General features: G+C 41.2%; 1 protein-coding gene across 1 annotated transcript in view; it reads right to left on the bottom strand.

Moving 5' to 3' along the window:
* Nucleotides 1-19,331, bottom strand: part of CLIC4 (chloride intracellular channel 4) — a gene marked incomplete at both ends in the record, with an annotated part of 61,275 nt that overhangs the window by 12,327 nt on the left and 29,617 nt on the right. Inside the window, 2 exons of the mRNA XM_080692455.1 lie at nucleotides 1,891-2,016; nucleotides 14,334-14,443. Coding sequence (XP_080548581.1) covers nucleotides 1,891-2,016; nucleotides 14,334-14,443 — 236 coding nt within the window. The remainder of the gene's footprint in view (nucleotides 1-1,890; nucleotides 2,017-14,333; nucleotides 14,444-19,331) is intronic.

The raw sequence follows: 19,331 nt of genomic DNA, 5'->3' as shown, positions 1-19,331 counted from the left end.
GCGGAGACAGGAGGATCGTGCAGGTTTGAAGCCAGCCTCGCTGGCTTGAGACTCTGTTTCCAAATAAAAAATATAAAAATAGTTCTGGGAGTATAGCCTGGAGGGTTCCATCCCCAGTACCACCACAAAAAATAAAAATAAAAAAAATCCTTATGACAATTTGTGCAATATTTTTCTTGTTCTTTGTATCTTGTTTACAATAAAGAATTCCCAGCATTCAGGAGGCTGAGACAGAAGGATCGCGGTTCGCAGACAGCCTCAGCAACTTAGTGAGACTCTTTGCAACTCAGTGAGACCCAGTTTCAAAAATAATGAAAAATAGGGCGGGAGTATAGTTTGGAGGTAGGATGCCCCTGGGTTCTATCCCCAGTACCACAAAAAAATTTAAAAATTAAAAATTAAAAAGAATAAATTAAAAAAGAACAAAAAGGGATCTAGTGGGTTCTATGATACAATCTTTTAAGTAGTTTCTTTAAGTTGAATGCATGGTCTCAATAGTTCTTAAGTGATAAAGAACACTTATATTTTATGACATCAGTTTTGTCTTATTGGTATTCTAATTATAGAAAAAATTGATATTATTTTATTAACATTGGTCTGGAGATACTTTCCTGGAGATAAAAGGAAATTAGGATGCCTGGAAAGCAGGGATGAAAGTAGTCTGAGGTTCTTGGAAGGAAGGCAGAGAAGAGGCTTTTGGAATTAGTATAAAAAGAAACAAGAGAAGTAAAATCTTAGGTTAGCAATTCTGTTCGCAGCAAACAGTGGACTCGTTGTGGAAAGAGGCTCGGTTATTCCCACTGCTCCTAGCAGCCTGCCAGCCTGCCATCTCCAAGACCACACACACTCCAGCCACTCCTCCAGGTCCCCAAAAGAAACACCACACTTTTACATTTTTAATAAGGCTTAGCTGAAGTCTGTCGCTTCTCTAAAGCCATTCCTGCTCCCTCTCACTGCCACACCCCTGAACCCACAGACACTGCCACCTCTACTGGATGGTGTAAGTTAAAGGCAAGAACTGTGTCATAGTCGCTTTTGTATCCACACTCTTTTGTAGCCCAGTAACTGCAGAATGAAAGAGGAATGAATCAGGAGTGAATGAGTAAACAGATAAGTGGATGAGTATTGAGCAACTAACTTTAGAACCTTCTGACTCAATCCCACTTCAGGGAAATCTCTCTGGACATGAAGGGTAAAAGTCAAGTCAACTAGGGAGAAGGCCTGAGTCAGAGGAAAAGAAACATACCAGCTTTCCAGATGATGAAACTGGAAAAACCTAAAGCCCCTAACAATGCTTTGAACCTATGCCAAGGCTGCAGTAGGATGCAAAACTGTGTCTGCAATCTATGTAACTGCCATAACAGCACACGCAGAATCGGGAGATCTGGAATATCTCAAAGAAGAAAGGGACACCATGTGAAAGTCACTTCCCCTAAATTGTAGCTTTACAAAGCTACCTTCAAACAGAGCAAGTCCATGGCACCCCACACCACACACCTACTTAGGCATTCTTCTGATGGGCTTCCGCCGCTGCCTGTCTGTCCTCATCCCTCCTCTACCTGAACTCTCTTAAGGACCAACAACCCACAGGTAAGGAGTCTCTTCTGACCTACCTCATGTGCCCCAAAATTGCTGTCACGTGCTCTCTATAGCTTAGACACTTAGACACATCCCCACCTTTCTTAGTATGGCGTACTGGCCTGGCAAGAAGTCATTCCTGACATCTATGTAGCATTAATTATTATAAGTTACTTAGAAGAGAGTCCTGGTAATTCCAAAATGCTATCTGAATTTAAATTAAGTACTGTCAGGTAAAGAATCTCTGAGGACAAGTAAAACAAAGCTTCAGAGACGTGGCAGTATTTCCACACAATTTTATTTTGTACTCACTTGGGCGGGCATAAGACTTCTTCAAGAAACTCCTCAATCTTATTTACATCCGTTTTGACCTCACTGTTGAAAGTTATAAATGGTGGGTGGGTTCCAGGAGCCAAGTTCTGCAGGTCTGCAGGCTTCCTGTTAGGCAAAATAGTGATAAAAATGAGATCACTTGTAACTCAAAGAAAACAAGAATACGTTAAATTCTGACTAGGTCTAAACTTTAAAGTACACAAGAATGAATAAGACATTCATTATAAGACAAACTTTTTCATTAAGTGTAAGAGTTGGAATAGTGCTCTAATAAGAAGCAAATTTCCACAAAGCACATGACTTACAGGAAGACTCCAAAAGACAAAGACTATTCTTATTCCAGACTCAACCAAGGTATTTATTAGAGACGGTGTTAGAACAACTTGGGAAAGTCAGTCTGACTTCAACTCTGGTACTAACTGCTAAGATGGATCAGCATTAACTTGTCTAGACTTTCATTCTTTTTTTGTTTTAAGGAGAATTATCAAAAGAATTCAAAACTAAAAAATAAAGATATAGTGCTCTTATTAATTAGAAAAAACTGAAAAAACATTTTCCTCTTATTAATTAGAAAAAATGCAAACTATTATAAAACACTAAGAAAGATAATAAAATTTAGGTTTATAAATACTTACAGCAAGAAATATTATTACTATCTGATTAAAAAGAAAAATGGCAACCGGGCATGGTGGCACACTCTTGTAATCCCCACACTTGGGAGGCGGAGACAGGAGGATCGTGCTGGTTGGAAGCCAGACTCGCTGACTTAAGAGACCCTGTTTCCCAATAAAAATATAAAATAGGTCTGGGAGTGTAGCCTGGCGATAGAAGGGTTTCCAGGAACCCAATGCAAAAAAAAAAAAAAGAAAAAAAGAAAAATGGCTTATTCAGGCCCACCAATGAGTAGCAGGATAAATCAGATGACCAGATAGATATGTCTCCTATTGATAAAACACAAAGTACAGAGCGCTGTGAAGTATTCTTATCACAAAAGTTGACCCTGAATCTACGAGGTGCTTTTCAAAGTGTGAACCAGGCAACCCTTCCACTAGGCAGTTCATGAGGACAAAGCCATGCAAACAGTACGAAGACAGCATGTGCCTTACTGCTCTCTTTCATGTATGTACAGTATAATTTTCCAAATTTACTTTGGCTTCTTGGTGTATGATATGACAAGATAATTAATACAAAAGCAGATATGACAAGTCTGCTTTTTTTTTTTTTTACTAAGTCAGACATTAGAGAGATGCAAAAATGTATAAGACTACTATTCTCATTATTCTGCTTGTTTGGGGCAATATAATTATTGTACATTAGGAATTTTTTACTTAGTAAGTAATGGACAAAGCGTGGTGGCCCGCGCCTGTTAATCCCTAGTACTTGGAGGCTGACAGGATGATGTAGGTCTGATGACAGCTTCAGTGTCTTGGCAAGACTCTAGCAGGACCCATTTCAAAAGAAAACAAAGGTGTGGTGGCATATGCTTGTCATCTCAGCATTCAGGAGGTGGGGACTGGAAGATCGCGGTTAGTGGGCAGCCTCAGCTACGCAGTGAGGCCCTTTGCAACTCGGTGAGACCTGGTTTCAGAATAAAGAATAAAAAATAGGGCTCAGGGTATAGCGCAGAGGTACAATGCCCAACAAAAAACAAACAAAATAGTTGGGCATGGTGGTGCACGCTTGTAATACCAGCATTTGGGAGGCTGAGACAGAAGGATCATGGTTCACAGATAGCCTCGGTTACTCAGTGAGACCCTGTTTCAAAATAAAGAATAAAAAAATAGGAGCCGGGCGTGGTGGTGCACGCTTGTAACCCCTGAGCTTGGGAGGCTGAGACAGGAGGATCGCACAGGTTCGAAGCCAGCCTCAGCTACTTAGTGAGGCGCTCAGCAACTTAGTGAGACCCTGTTTCCAAATAAAGTATAAAATAGGTCTGGGAGTATAGCCTGGAGGTAGAAAGCCCCTGAGTTCCACTCTTAGTACCACCAAAAGATAGATAGATAAATAAATAAATAAATAAATAAATAAATAAATAAATAGTCAGGGTTATAGCTCAGAAGTAGAATGTCTCTGAGTTCCATCTCTAGTACTACAAAAATACATACATACATAGATTAGGGGTATAGCTCAGAAGTAGAATGCCCCTGGGCTCAATCTCCAGTAAAAAAGAAAGAAAAGAAGAAAACAGTCACAATGCAATGTAGTAAAATCCTGACAACTGAATTAGTTATGAAGAAGATTATTCTATTCTTTATACATTTGAAAATTTTCATAATTAAAAAAATAAACTTCAGGCCGGGCGTGGTGGCGCACGCTTGTAATCCCCGCGCTTGGGAGGCTGAGACAGGAGGATCACACAGGTTCGAAGCCAGCCTCAGCTACTTAGTGATGCTCTCAGAAACTTAGTGAGACCCTGTTTCCAAATAAAGTGTAAAATAGGTCTAGGAGGATAGCCCAGAGGTAGAGAGCCTCTGGGTTCCACCCCAGTACCACCAAAAAGTAAATAAATAAATAAATAAATAAATAAGCTTCAAACTTAAAAAAGCAGTAAGAATTTATCACTGCAAAGTACTTCTCCTTCCCATTATATTTTTAAATTAGCCAGCCTGCCTTCTGACTTCTTCCTTCCTTCCTGACCACAATGTACAAAATTTGAATAAAATAAAAGATATCTTTAAGTGGACCATAAAGGTGAAATACTCAGTTGTTAAAAGAATTTTCAGAATATATACTACAATCTCTACTCAGCTCAGCTATCGATTTCCCTGGTCATTTTTGTGTTCTCTTTCTCTGGCTCCATCTTTCAATTTAGGCTACTGGATCATTCTTCTATAAGTACAGTGCAATCAAAGGCCCAAAGACTTACTTAACATTTGATTAATCTAAATTTTCTAGCTCAGAGCTCTCCCCCTATCCAAGCTCTAGAGCCTCTCTTTCAAATAAAGGAAAAATAAGATGGTTTCCTGTCCCCTTCTATGAGAACCTAAGCTACAAAGGAGGACTTCTAGAAGTCAAGATGGGCTTTGACCTTTAGGTGGGATTCTTTTTTTGTGTGTGTGTGTGGTACTGGGGGTGGAACCCAGAGGCTTCCTACCTCCGGGCTATACTCCCAGACCCATTTTATATTTTATTTGGAAACAGGGTCTCATTAAGTCACTGAGAGCCTCACTAAGTAGCTGAGGCTGGCTTCGAACCTGTGCAATCCTCCTGTCTCAGCCTCCCAAGCGCGGGATTACAAGCGTGCACCACCACGCCCGGCTATTAGGTGGGATTCTTTCCACGAGGACCCAACAGCCTGACAAGGCAAAGGTAGCACAAAGTGGCGTGGACGCGCCATGCACCTGAGGTGTCCCAGACTCGCGCCTGAGGCAAGGCAAGCCAGCACCAGCCAGTCGCTTCTGTAGTCCTCACCACCAGCTCAGAGCGGGTCCTTTCTGCTGTCGCCTCACTTCTTTCTCTGGCTACTCACTTTACTCATCACCCAGACACCTGCTCTTCCTTGAGCACTAAAGGGTCCCTGGAGTGCAGTGGGAACTTAAGCTACCAGCCTCATGTTCTCCAGTTGTTTTAAGTATACTGGATTCAATTTTATTTTATTTTATTTTTTCAGTACTGAGGATGAAACCCAGAGGCATTCTACCTCTGAGCTACACCCCAAGCCCTATTTTTTAATTCTTTATTTTGAAACAGGGTCTCACTATGTTGCGGAGGGCCTCACAAGCTGCTGAGGCTGGCCACAGATATGTGATCCTCCTGTCTCAGCCTCCCAAATACTGGGATTACAAGCATGCACCATCATGCCTGGCTCAAGAAAGCTCCTTAATCTTATCATGTACAAACTGTGATTACCTGGAAAATAATTTTCTCATCCCAGAGTCGTAAAACATATCCATCAACATGTTTATAACAGACACATAGTTAATTATGTGCCTGTGTATAAGGTAATAATGTCTTTCATTTTACAAAGAAATGTTTTATGACTGGGTACCCTTGGATAAAGGGGAAGAATACCATGCTTTAAAATAACCCATGGAGCCAGGCGTGGTGGCGCACGCTTGTAATCCCAGCATTCGGGAGGCTGAGACCAGAGCACCATGGTTCGTGGACAGCCTCAGCTACTTAGTGAGGCCCTTTGCAACTCAGTGAGACCCAGTTTCAAAATAAAGAATAAATAATAGGGCAGGGGGTGTAGCTCAGAGGTAGAATGCCCCTGGGTTCCATCCCCAGACCCGCAAATAAAATAAAATAACCCATGAAAGGGACCAAAATAAGTAATAGCTATTTTTCCAGAACTGATTATGACAGCTTTTAAGCTCTCCAAACAAAAACATTGGGAAGAGAGAGGGAAAAAAAAGCTGAACAAAAAGGACTGAATTAAAGTTCCAAACGGGAAAGCTCTGCCATTTGCACGCTACATGGCAGTCACAATCAAGTCTTCGGATCCATATTTCCTTGACTGTGCTACAGATATAAAACCTGCTTTGCCTATACAAGTCAAAGCAAATAATGCATGGGGATGTGAACTAAACTAAAAGATGAAAAATGAAAGTCATTAACTGAGTTCAGTAACTCATTATCAAAGCATTACACAGGAGATAAGATCAGCAGTTTAATAGAGCTGATGGTTCATAAAGCTGGTCATCTAGCAGTAACTGACTTGTTGTAATAGAACCTGACTCAGTCTATATACAACCAAGGAGAGTAAAACCAGATGTGTGATTATCAATTTGTCATTAATATTAGTAATTACTCACTAGCCCACTGAAAAGCTATACACATTTTAAAAATAACAAAAGTAATAAAACTATTTTCCACAATTAACTGCTGAGCTGAAAGACAACCATCTTGGTCTTTATTCCAAGTGAAAGCAGATGTGAGAAAATAGTTACAGCCGGGCATGGTGGCGCACGCTTGTAATCCCAGCATTCGGGAGGCTGAGACAGGAGGATCGCGGTTTGCGGACAGCCTCAGCTACTTAGTGAGGCCCTCTGCAACTCAGTGAGACCCTGTTTCAAAATAAAGAATAAAAAATAGGGGCAGGGGCTGTAGTTTGGAGGTAAAAAAAAAAAAAAAAAAAAAAAAACCAACTCTAGTTACAAAATCAGTGGACGGGTTCCAGGGAATGAGGTGCTTCTCTTACAAGCTACAGATCAGCAACCAGAATCTAAGGTTCTGCGACTTCCAAGTCTCAGCTGACGCGCCAAGCCCTTGGTGCTCTGTCTGACCCACAAAGGCTCATTTCACAGACATTCTGCAGGAACTTAACATGACAGTTTGAGATAATTTCAGATCTTTGGTTTATTCATAAAAGGCATTCAACAAATATTAAACAATTCACTCAAACTCCTTCAAATGTTTCCCTTGTTATGCTCTGGGTTCAATCCCCAATACTAAAAATAAATAAATAAATAAAAATGAATAAATACTTAATTCAGTACACTTAAAATAACTGGAAAACACGGGGCTGGTAGCTGAAGTTCCCACTGCTTAGTATTAAATAAGCACAGCATAGCTGTATGGCATTGGACCTGGTTTGTGAGGTTGACCTATTTATAACTAGTTGATTCACTAAAAGGAGAAAAAAAATTACTAAGTATATAGAACTTATTAAGATGCGTGTGTGTGTGTGTGTGTGTGTGTGTGTGTGGTACTGGGGGTGGAGTCCAGGGGCTTTTTTACCTCTGGGGTATACTCCCAGACCTATTTTATACTTTATTTGGAAACAGGGTCTCACTAAGTTGCTGAGGCTGCCTTTGAACCTGTGTGATCCTCCTGTCTCAGCCTCCAAAGCGCTGGGATTACAAGCATGTGCCATCATGCCAGTGATGCATTTCTTTTTAAAGGTGCCAATTTTGAAGACGCAAAATTAATTTACATATATCAAGAAAATATTGAAGGTGCTCTCTTGCATACCTGGGAGCACCCTTTTTTGTCAAATAAAATAAAATAACCTTGCCAAGCCAAAAAAAAAAAAAAAATGAAGGCAGATGTGGTGGCACACACCTATAATCCCAATACTTGAGGGGCTGAGACAGGAAGATTGCAGTTCATGGCAATCTCAGTACGTAGTGAGACTCTCATCAACCTAGCCAGATCCTGTTTCAAAATTAAAATTAAAAAAACAGGGTTGGGGTTGTACAGCTCAGAGGTAGAATGCCTCTGGGTTCAAATCCCCAGTACCAAAAGAAGAAGAGGAAGGAGAGGGGGGGAGAGAGGTAGGGAGGAAGGAGGAGAAGGGAGGTGGTGGTTACAAAGTAAGAAATAAAAAGGGCTGGAGATGTAGCTCAGAGGTAGAATTCTTCTGGGTTCAATTCTAGATTCTAGTAGCACATGTGTGCAACACACACACACACACACACACACACACACACACACACACACTTTTAAAGAATAAGGGAAGTCCTCCAGCCTGGCAACACAAACCTGTTATCCCAGTACTTGAGAGGTTGAGACAGGAGGATCACAGATTTGAAGTCAATCTCAGCATCTTAGTGAGGCTTGTCAGTAACTTAGTGAGATCCTATTTCAAAATAAAAAGAAAAAAAATAACAAAACCTACAAAAGTTAATGTTAAAGGATCCTTTATTCAGAACAAAGGATTACTCCTTAGTTTACGCCTATTAATTATTCTTTATTAGGTTTGCTGTCTTATAACTTGACTAATATTAAAGTCACTAACTGAATAAATTGATAACAGACTCAAACACACACACCCCAAGACTATACCAGTTATTAAGCACCAGTGTGTCCCAATTCAAACAGTTAAACGATGTGGTGATTTGATTAAGTGTGGTATACTGCTAATCTTTGTCAGCTTTAGTATCCGTTTATGAAGTAATTTTATTTATTTATTTATTTATTTATTTATTTATTTATTTATTTATTTATTTATTGGTGGTACTGGGGTTCCTGGGAGCCTACACTCCCAGACCTATTTTTTTAAATACATTTTTATTAGGAAACAGGGTCTCTTAAGCCAGCGCGCGCGGCTGGCTTCGAACCTGCGCGATCCTCCTGTCTCCACCTCCCAAGCGTGGGGATTACAAGCGTGCGCCACCACGTCTGGCTGAAGTAGTATTTTAAATTATCCATTTCACCTAGTCACTCTGCATGTGTCATCTGATCTGCTATTACTACCAGGAAACTGAACTGATTCCTCCAGTCCCTGAAGACTTTTCAGAACAGTGGAACTGAAGAAACATGCTAACAAACAAAACTATATGAGGAATCTGTTTGGAAATCAGATTTTGTTCTCTGAGTTTATAACTGCCTCTTCAGATAGGCAGAATTATCAATTTCATAGTTCCATTGTAACATTGTAATTATTATGAAATTGTTAAAGTTTAAACTATTATAATAATCTTGTAAAACTTTGTTGTTACTCTAGTAACATGAGAGTCTTATTCACACAATACATTAAGAATGGTATGTTTAGAGCTGGGCGTGTAATCCCAGTACAGGACTGTGCAGGTTCGAAGCCAGTCTCTGCTACTTAGTGAGAGAGAGCTACTTTTGGAGAGAGGTCTCACTAAGTTGCTAAGAGTCTTGCTACTTGCAGATTGCAGAACCTGTGATTCTCTTCGTCTCAGCCTCCTAAGTACTGGGATTAGAGGTGAATGCCGCCACATATGGTTTTCTATTCCCATTTCTCATAACCTGAAAAGTTTATCCCAACAGAAATATGGTAACACACCAGGCATGGTGGCCCACACTTATACTCCCAGTGCTTGGGAGTCTGAGACAAGAGGATCACAGGCTCACGGCCAGCCTCAGCTACTTAGAGACCTTCTATGAATTAGTGAGACCCTGTTTCTAAATAAAGAATAAAAATAGGGCTGGGGGTACAGCTTGGAGGTAGAATGCCCCTGAGTTCAAACCCCAGTACCATAAAAAAAAAAAAGAAATATAACACATGGTCACATCATTGTATCCCTGTGTGTGTGTGTCTCTCTCTTTCTCATTGCTGTTCTGATACTTTCTTTTTTCTCTTCACCTTGGCCACCTCTCAAGCCTATGCCTAACTCTGAAAGATTAACTAAAATGGAACATTTAAGAACTCCTGAAGGAGCTAGGCGTGGTGGCGCACACTTGTAATCCCAGCTTTCGGGAGGCTGAGACCAGAGGATCGCGGTTTGCGGACAGCCTCAGCTACTTAGTGAGGCCCTCTGAAACTCCGTGAGACCCTGTTTCAAAATAAAGAATGAAAAACAGGGCAGGGGTGTAGCTCAGAGGTCGAATGCCCCCGGGTTCCATCCCCATATCCACAAAAAAAAAAAAAAACCCTGAAGGCCGGGCATGGTGTTGCATTTATAATCCCAGCATTTGAGAGGCTGAGACACGATGATCAAAGTTCGCTGACAAGTCTCTGCTACTTAGTAAGACCCTGTTTCAAAATAAAGAATAAAAAATAGGGTTGAGGGTGTAGCTCAGAGGTAGAATGCCTCTGGGTTCCATTTCTGGTACCTCAAACAAACAAACAAACAAAAAACCTCCTGAAACCAGGCATGGTGGCACATGCTTATAATCCTAGCACTTGGGAGGCAAAGACAGAAAGATAACAGGTTTGTGGACTGTCTCAGCAATTTCATGAGACCCTGTTTCAAAACAAAAAATAAAACAGTGCTGGGGTGTCGCTCAGAGATAGAATTAGCCTTCGATTCCATTCACAGTACCACACACACACACAAACCTGGTGTGGTGAAGACAGTGGGGTTTTGTTTTGCGCAGTGCTGGGGGTGGAACTCGGGGCATCTACCTCTGAGCTGCACCCCCAGTCCTGTTTTTTAGTCTTTATTTTGAAACAGGGTCTCACTAAGTTGTGGAGAGCTTCACTCCCACAAACCGCGATCTTCCGGTCTCAGTCTCCCAAATGCTGGGATTACAAGCGTGCGCCACCACGCCTGGCAAAACAGTGGAATTTTAAATAAAGATCCTGATTACTGTCATGAGCATTAGCCAGAAAACTATGTGTGCTATTCAATAACAGGTTGGAAAATTACTTAAAGAGAGTAAGAAGTACCCTGGTACGTGCATGATACTGAAAACATGTTGGTTTATTTCCCGTCTCTTTTTTCCTGAAATTAAATATGCAGTGACTGACCTCAGGAAGATAAGTGGTGCGCCCAAGGTCCCAGGAAGTCAGCAGCGCTCTCCCTACAAAACCAGGCCTGGCTGCTGGTACGTCCTCATACATGGCCATGGCTGCGCTGCCAATTGATGGCATGTGATAACAAGTGCCCCCAGTTTTAATATTTTCATGTTTGTCGCTCTGCAGCTTTTGTTCAAATAGCAGTTGATATAACTCTAAATTCTTCCTGAAGCCCAAGTACTTTTTTATCTAAAACAACTCTGACATAATTGCAGCATGAACAGAAAATGAGGTTTGGAAATAACTCCCACTAATGCATTACGGCCACGCAAGTAACAGGGACTGTTCAGAGCTTCACAAGTGGCAGCACAAATGCCGCCAGCACAGTCATTAACACCAACTGAGATTCAAAGAGAACAGATTCAGAGCCAATGCAGGAAATGGGCTGTTCTGGAGAAATGTCATGTAGCAATCATTTCTGGAGAGCACAGAGCGGCTTCTAAATGGCTCTCAGAGGAGGTCGATTGCTCTCCAGTGGTTTGTTCTGGGATCAGTGCTTTACATGGAAGAACTAGGCAATTATGAAGAAAAGCAGGAAAATAAGCACTCTATGTATTTTCTCCCACACAGACTTCTAAAAAGAGTCACATTTCATATTTTAAAATTAAGAACTTATCATGAAAAGTAGTTTTTACTACAGGCTGTTTCCTTTATCTGTGACAACTATGTTTTACATTGTGTTTTAAAGCCAGTGTTCACTCTCTTGGAGTACCTTCTCTTTGAAATTTGTTCAAGATTCTAAGCATGTAAAGAAAAGGTCTGAAGCCAGGCATCATGGTATATGCTTGTAATTCTAGCATTTGGGAGGATAAGACCAGAGGATGGCAGTTCACAGAAAGCCTCAGCTACTTAGTGAGGCCCTCCGCAACTTAGAGAGACCTGTTTCAAAATAAAGAAGAAAAAATAAAGCAGGGGGTGTAGCTTGGAGGTTGAATGCCCCTGAAAGAAAAAAGAAAAGGAAAGGAAAGGAAAGGTCTGGAATGATAAAAGCCAAATCTAATACCAATCATCTATGTGAAGGGGACGATGATGACCAGGGCTGGGGCAAAGGGACTCATTACCATGTACCAATAACACACTTTTCATCGTCCTTAAAGAACATTTTTTAGATGTACTGGAGACCTAAGATTTCTAAAGCCAAAAATACAGGCTTCAATTTCAAGTCCTCTCTATTACTGATTTTATACAAAGAGCTAGGAGATATCCATCTTCTTTGATACTTTCTAATTATGAGGCCCTAAAATGCCTCCTTTCCACTTTTTGTATATAGAGTACATTATTCTTAAATATATACAGTATCAATCAACTTAGAGTGATATACCTTAAAAAGTCTGTAAATGAAAAGAAACAGATGACTTTGAAGTCGCCATGATGAATTCACTTCATTTTCTGGTATAAAACACAATCAAGCTCTGTACTGAGCAAAGGCTTTTCAAAGCATGGGAGTCAACTCACTTGCTCCAAGCCAAAAATGGAATAGGAGCAATCCGTGTATTTTAGGACATAGTAAGGGTGTGTGCATGGTGGCCTGGTGTATTTTTAGGTGTTTTATTGGGAAACTTCCTTTTTGAATGAATGTTAGGGTGGGGGAAAGTAGAGGGAAGATGACTACATGACTTATTTCATTCTTAAAATAACTTGTCCAACATGAACTAGGTACTGTCTTCCCAAGAGCCTGTGTATTTCTAACTCTTGCTTTTCTTATAGGCTTATTTCTACATTCATATACATAACTAAAAGAGTTCCTGAAAGACTTCATGGCTTATTTTCATGAAATAATTGGAGTGGGGGGGTACTGGGGATGGAACCTAGGGGCCTTCTACCTCCGGTTACACTCCCAGACCTATTTTATATTTTATTTGGAAACAGGGTCTCTTAAGCCAGCTGAGGCTGGCTTCGAACCTGCGCGATCCTCCTGCCTCAGCCTCCTAAACCCAGGGATTATAAGCATGCACCACTATGCCCAGCATGAAATAAATTTTAAACCTGTAAAATTTCAAAAACTGCACTTAGGAATAAATCTAAAGGCATGGAGAGAGATCCCAAAGTATGTTAACCTAGAACTAGGAATGGGATTGTAGCTTTCAGTAACTCTCGTGATGTGACACTCACAGAGGGGTAACACACATCGATTTTACCACCCATCAAAGTGATAGCAAGCCCAGAGTTCATCCTGGGCATCTTCATGACTTGATAAGCTTAAAAGATAAATAGTAAGATACAATGGCATTTGTGTCAAAGGGAATACATTCCCACTGCCAGCTCCTGGGTTTTCCATTGGAATGACTATTCTTAACTCTTGATCTAAATCTCTTGGGGAGATGGGGAGTGGATGTTCTTTACCACAGACCTATTAGCTAAGGAAAATACAAGTTCCTGAATAAAAAAAGAGCTTTCTATTTGCAGGGTTCTTGTCAGCCTCTCCAGTCTGGTCTACGGAGAGAAAGCTAGAAACAACTCTTTAACCAGCAAGAATAATCATGAGGCAATAAAAGCTCACTCTTATTATACAATTACATTATCAAATACAATTAAAATTATTACAGAAAACCCCTTATTCCCTGAAAACCAGACTAAATGAATTAAACCATGTAGCATTCAGCCTTAAAAAATCCCATTCTTGTCTTTCGGGATCCAGACTATATATATGGTCATATGTTTAGCACATTTTAGACCATGAAGAGGTCTAAAAGAGGCCTACTAAGAAAGTTCACCATGTTTATAATGAAAAATTCAAGAATTTTACTGTAATCTCACTAAAACTCAGCTCTTAGTGATGTTCATAATATTTAAGGTAAACATACAATAAGCTTCAAAAGAGATTGACAGGCCACGTGCCATTTATTGACACTGTGATTTTTTTTTTTTTTTTTTTGGTGGAACTGGGATGAAACCCAGGGGCACTTTACCTCTGAGCTACACCCTTGGCTGGCTGTAAACCTGCGATTCTCCTGTCTCCGCCTCCCAAGACTGGGATTACAAGTGTGCGCCACTACACCCAGATGACAGTGTGGATTTTCTCTATTACTTATACAAGTTAATATGTCCATAAGCCAGAAAGCCGAATGGCTCTGGGTTCAGTCCTTAGTAAAATACACACACACACACACCTAAACAAAACAAAAAAACGTTGCCCATAAACCAGTGGAACTTGAACAAAATGTATTTCCTTTGTATGCAATCAAAGTGAAGGGTTGAAAGAGGATCAAAATTAAAAGATAATAAAGCATGCAATCTCAACTTAAATTGACCCCAACCTGCAACCACGTCTTACCTTTTCAGATCAACAGTTGTGACGCTAAATACAACTCCTTTGAGCCAAAGGATCATGAAAAGCCTCTGGGAAAAGGGGCAGTTGCCTATGCTCTCACCATCACTGCCAGCCTGGAAAACAAGAAAACATTAAAAATAAGGTCAAATGATGGTTCTCAAAATGACAGTGCTCTCTATGAACTTTAATCAAAGGTACCAGAAGACAGGGAAAAAATGGCTCTATAAAAATTCTTTGTGGAAATAAAGACCTGCAGAAATACAGGTTTACCTCATTCTCTTCATAGAAATGAGCAGTCAGGTAGAGCCTATGGTCCACAAGAACTCTACAATGGTGGAAAGGATCCATATCCTCTAGATGGAAAGCTCTAGCCTCTAGTGACAACCTTAATTTTATTTTATTTTGAAACAGGATCTCACTAGGTTCATGAGAATCTCACTACTTGCTGTTCTCAAACCTGCAATCCTATCTCAGTCTCTCAAGTGCTGGGATTACAGGCAGTATGCAACCATGCCTGGCTCTTTTGTTTATCTTTAATTAAAAACCTGAGGGGGAAGCCGGGCGTGGCGTCGCACACTTGTGATCCCAGATCTTGAGAGGCTGCCGTGAGGCAAGGCCGCTACTGAGGCCTCTGAGGCAGGGATCGGCGCCAGCCAAGGGGTTAGGTCGGTGCCGGGGCCAGCAAGGTCGGGATTGGAGCCTGCCGTGAGGCAAGGCCGGTGCTGGGACCTCCGAGGCTGGGATCGGACTCTGCCAAGGGGTAAGGCCGGTGCCATGGCCAGCTAGACCGGATCGGAGCCTGTCGTGAGGCAAGGATGGAGCTGGGACTTACAAGACCAGGATAGGAGCCTGCCGAGCGGTTAGGCCGCCCAGGGTCAGCGAGGCCGGGATCGGAGCCTGTCATGAGGCGAGGCTGGTGCTGGGGCCTCTGAGGCTGGGAGAGGAGCCAGCTGAGGGGTTAGATTGGTGTGGGGGCCAGCGAGGCCAGGATTGGGGCCTTCCATGAGGCAAGGCTGGTGCTGGAGCCAGCGAGGTCGGGATAAGAGTTCTCCGAATGGCCAGGCCACTACTGGGGCCGTCAAGAGTGGGATCGGAACTTGCAATGCGACATGCACAGAGAGATGGCACAGAAAATAAAATCCAGATGCTTCCCCTAATTAGCAAGAACTAGGAGGAAAGGGGTAACAGGAGGAGGTCAAGTAGTAGAAAGGGCCCTATTGAGAAGCAATTAAGGTGACCAATCAGAGGGGAGGGGATGGGGGAGGATGGAATCTCTTTAAAACTCATGAGGTGCGTAAACAGTTATATCAAAAATAATCACCAATTAAGCATGGGATCCAGGGGGGGAGGGAATGGAATGGGGATTGGATGAGGGCTTATTGGATGATATGTGCTTGTATATCCTCTCAAGTCTTGTATTCCAAAGTGATGTATGATTACAAAAAAATAATAATAAATAAATAACAATATAATAATGTAAAAAAAAAAAGAGACCCTGTTTCCAAATAAAAGATATAAAATAGGTCTGGGAGTGTAGCCGGAGGTAAAAGGGTTTCCAGGAACCCCAGTACCATCTAAAAAAAAAAAAAATCAGCCAGGCATGGTGGCACACTTGTAACCCCAGTACTTTGGGAGGCTGAGACAGGAGGATCACAGGTTCACAGCCGGCTTCAGCTATAGTGAGGCCCTTCACAACTTAGTGGGGCCTTGTCTCAAAATAAAGAATAAAAAATAGGGATAGGGGTGTAGCTCAGAGATAGAATGACCCTGAGTTTCATCCCCAGTAATGCAAGAGAGAGAGAGAGACAGACAGACAGACAGACAGACAGACAGGCAGACAGACAGACATTACTTTCCCAGATAGCTTGATGATAAATATTTTTCACGCCAGGCTATAATTTTAGATAGCCAAATTTTATCATCATTGTTATTTTGCTGCTTTCCCCCTCCTGCTTCTTAATATACTTAGCAGCATAGGTATGAGAAAAAGTAATGTAAATTGGAGACTATTTGAGAAAATAATAAATTTGTTAGACAACTAGTCTAATTCAAGGGCTTCATCCCGTTCTACTTATTTAATCTACAAATTTAACTGTGATTTCCCAAACTGCCTGTCATAGCAGTGTTAATATCATTAAATCAGTCAAGACAGACGTAAGAAAGATGTTTTATGTGGGCACTGGAAACTCATTGTACTGCAGGCTGGAGTTGACCAGGGCTGGCCACAGGGCACACCCTGAAGAGTGGACGGGAGACTCTCTACCCGTGGCCTGGCTCAAGAGGGACCTGATCAGGAGGCAAATGCACTTTTGCGCTCACAGAGGCTGCCTCCTTTGTCTATCATGTTCTAGCAGATTTTACCATTTATTTCTCTTTCAGATTACTACTTTCCTTCCTGCACACACAAATTACACATATATACTCCAAGATGAATCTGGGAGGAAAAACCCCCTTTTTACTAACCCCTGCCAAACTCATAAGAAATATCACCATGAACAAGTTTTTCCCAAAGTTGTAATAGCATTAGGCATTAGGTACTACTAGTCAAATGATGTTTTTTAAAAAATAAAATCACGGTGAAACAGTAGAGACTCCGATTTCTAGATGTCACAAGAACGTCTTCTTTTAATCTAGGTTGCGCTAATGAATTCCATTTTGTGCCTGCTTCAGAAGCACGTATACTAAAATCGGAGCAATGCCCCTCGCAAGGGTGACACACAAATCTGTGAAGCTTTCCATATTTTTCTGTTTGGATCCTCTGCTAGTATTAAAGATAAAAATAAAACCATTACTTTGAACATAAAAAATAAAATTCCATTTTAACAAAGTTCTAGTATATATATTATATATAATATAATAAATATTATTATAATAGAATAAAAATTATTCTATTTATTATGATCTACATCACATACAATCCATCCCTTCAATTGACTGAGGAGGGTGCTGTGGATAATAGAAAGCACACTACAATGGGAGACAGGAAACCTTTATTCTACACTCGCTTCTGTATTAGTAGGAATAAAAATTAACATCAATGCTGCCTGGTACACACACCTGTACTACTAGTGCTTGAGAGGCTGAGACAGGAGAATCACTACCACTCACCCACTGCCTCCAGATCTCTGCTGCAACTCCGGAGTTGCGTAATACTAGCATTTAATGAGAAACTGTTAGATTAACTCCTACCTTGCAAAATAGGGGTCAGTGGCAGGTGTCAGAAATATTTTAATGTTTTACTCAGTCGAGGTTAAGGAATTGCTCACTTAGAAAACCTAGTTTAATCAGTCTATAGACTAGTCAGACTTTAAAATACCTAAGAAGGGCAGCTTTACCTTCATTCCTCTCTGTGCTCATGGCACTGGGGTGAGGGGCGCTGATAACTGGGGGAAGAGAGAAGCTGAGACCTGAAGGTAAGAATGGGTTGCTGACCACTGAATTATTTTCCTCAGCACATTTTCTAGGGAATATAAGGAGCAAAGTGTTGCCAAAAAATTAATTTAAAACCCTCAATACCCCATTTACCTTTAGTGTAAATTTTGTTGATCTAAACTCGCTCTCTGAATATTCAAAATGCCTTGGGTTTGATTTAGATCAACTTACAAGTCACAAGCCAACATGAAAAATAGTAAAGTCACATCGTTTCTTCTCTTACAAACGGTTTCATCAGAATTTTTGTTAAACACACACAGACTAGAACCAAAGTTTAGAAATAGATTTTATAGGATCTAAAGAGTATGCAAGGAATAATAAGGTCTGGAATCAGACATATCTGGGTTTCATTTCTGACTTGACTATTTAATTAGCTATGTCATCTTTAGTACATTACTCAGCATCTATGAAACCTGACTTACGACATGCTTATTATGAGAATCATATGGGTTAGGCTACACACAGTTCCTGGTAAGTGGTAAGAGTTTAATAAATGCTACTTGGCTTTAAAGATACTTCCTGAGCCAGGCATGGTGGGGCGCCCCTAACATCCCAGTACTTCAGAGCCTTGAGACAGAAGGATCACCAGCCTCGGCCACTTAGGGGAGCCCCTCAGCAACCTAGCAGGACCCTGTTTCAAAATTAAACAAAATGCTTGGCATGGTGGTGCACGCCTGTAGTCTTAGCGCTTGGGAGGCTGAGACAGGAGGATCGAGGCCAGCGAAGACCTTCAGCAACTTAGTGAGACCCTTTCTTTTTTTAAAGAAAGAAAGAAAGAAAGAAAGAAAGAAAGAAAGAAAGAAAGAAAGAAAGAAAGAAAGGAAGGAAGGAAGAAAGAAAAAGGCGGAGACAGGAAGATCAAGCAGGTCCGAAGCTAGCCTCCCTGGCTTAAGAGACCCTGTTTCCAAATAAAAATATAAAAAAATAGGTGTCTGGGAGGGTAGCCCGGAGGTATAAGGGTTTCCAGGAACCCCAGTACCACCAAAAAAAAAAAAAAAAAAAAGAGCCCTGTTTCCAAGTAAAATATAAAAAAATAGGTCTGGGGGTATAGCCCGGACATTGAAGGGTTCCATTCCCAGTACCACCAAAAAAGAAAAAAGAAAACGATGAGAGAAGAAAGAATCTCAGTATATTCCACATTAAATTCTCCCAACTGACAAAACAAATTATAGCCTGTGCTTCAAGAAATCGTCTATTAGTCTACTAATGAAGTGAAAGTGAAGCGAAGATATCCTTTATTTAAGAGGTCAAAAATGCCTGGCTATGGAGACTGTATCATTGTTTCCTGGCCATAACTGTATCACAGAAACATAATTCAACAGAATGAAATAATATGGAGTGGAAGAACTGTCTTCCCAAGCTCTGTCTTTGTAAATAAAACAGAGCCAAAGAAAAGGCAATAGAAAACCCGGGCGCGGCGGCGCACGCTTGTAACCCCAGCACTCAGGAGGCTGAGACCGGAGGGTCACGGTTCACAGGCAGCCTCAGCTACTCAGTGAGGCCTCTGCAGCTCACTGAGACCCTGTTTCAAAATAAAGAAGAAAACACAGGGCAGGGGGTGTAGCTCGG

This window comes from Muscardinus avellanarius (genome assembly GCF_963383645.1).
Source record: "Muscardinus avellanarius genome assembly, chromosome: 3".
NCBI lineage: Eukaryota > Metazoa > Chordata > Mammalia > Rodentia > Gliridae > Muscardinus > Muscardinus avellanarius.
This window is presented reverse-complemented; position numbering and strand designations above follow the sequence as displayed.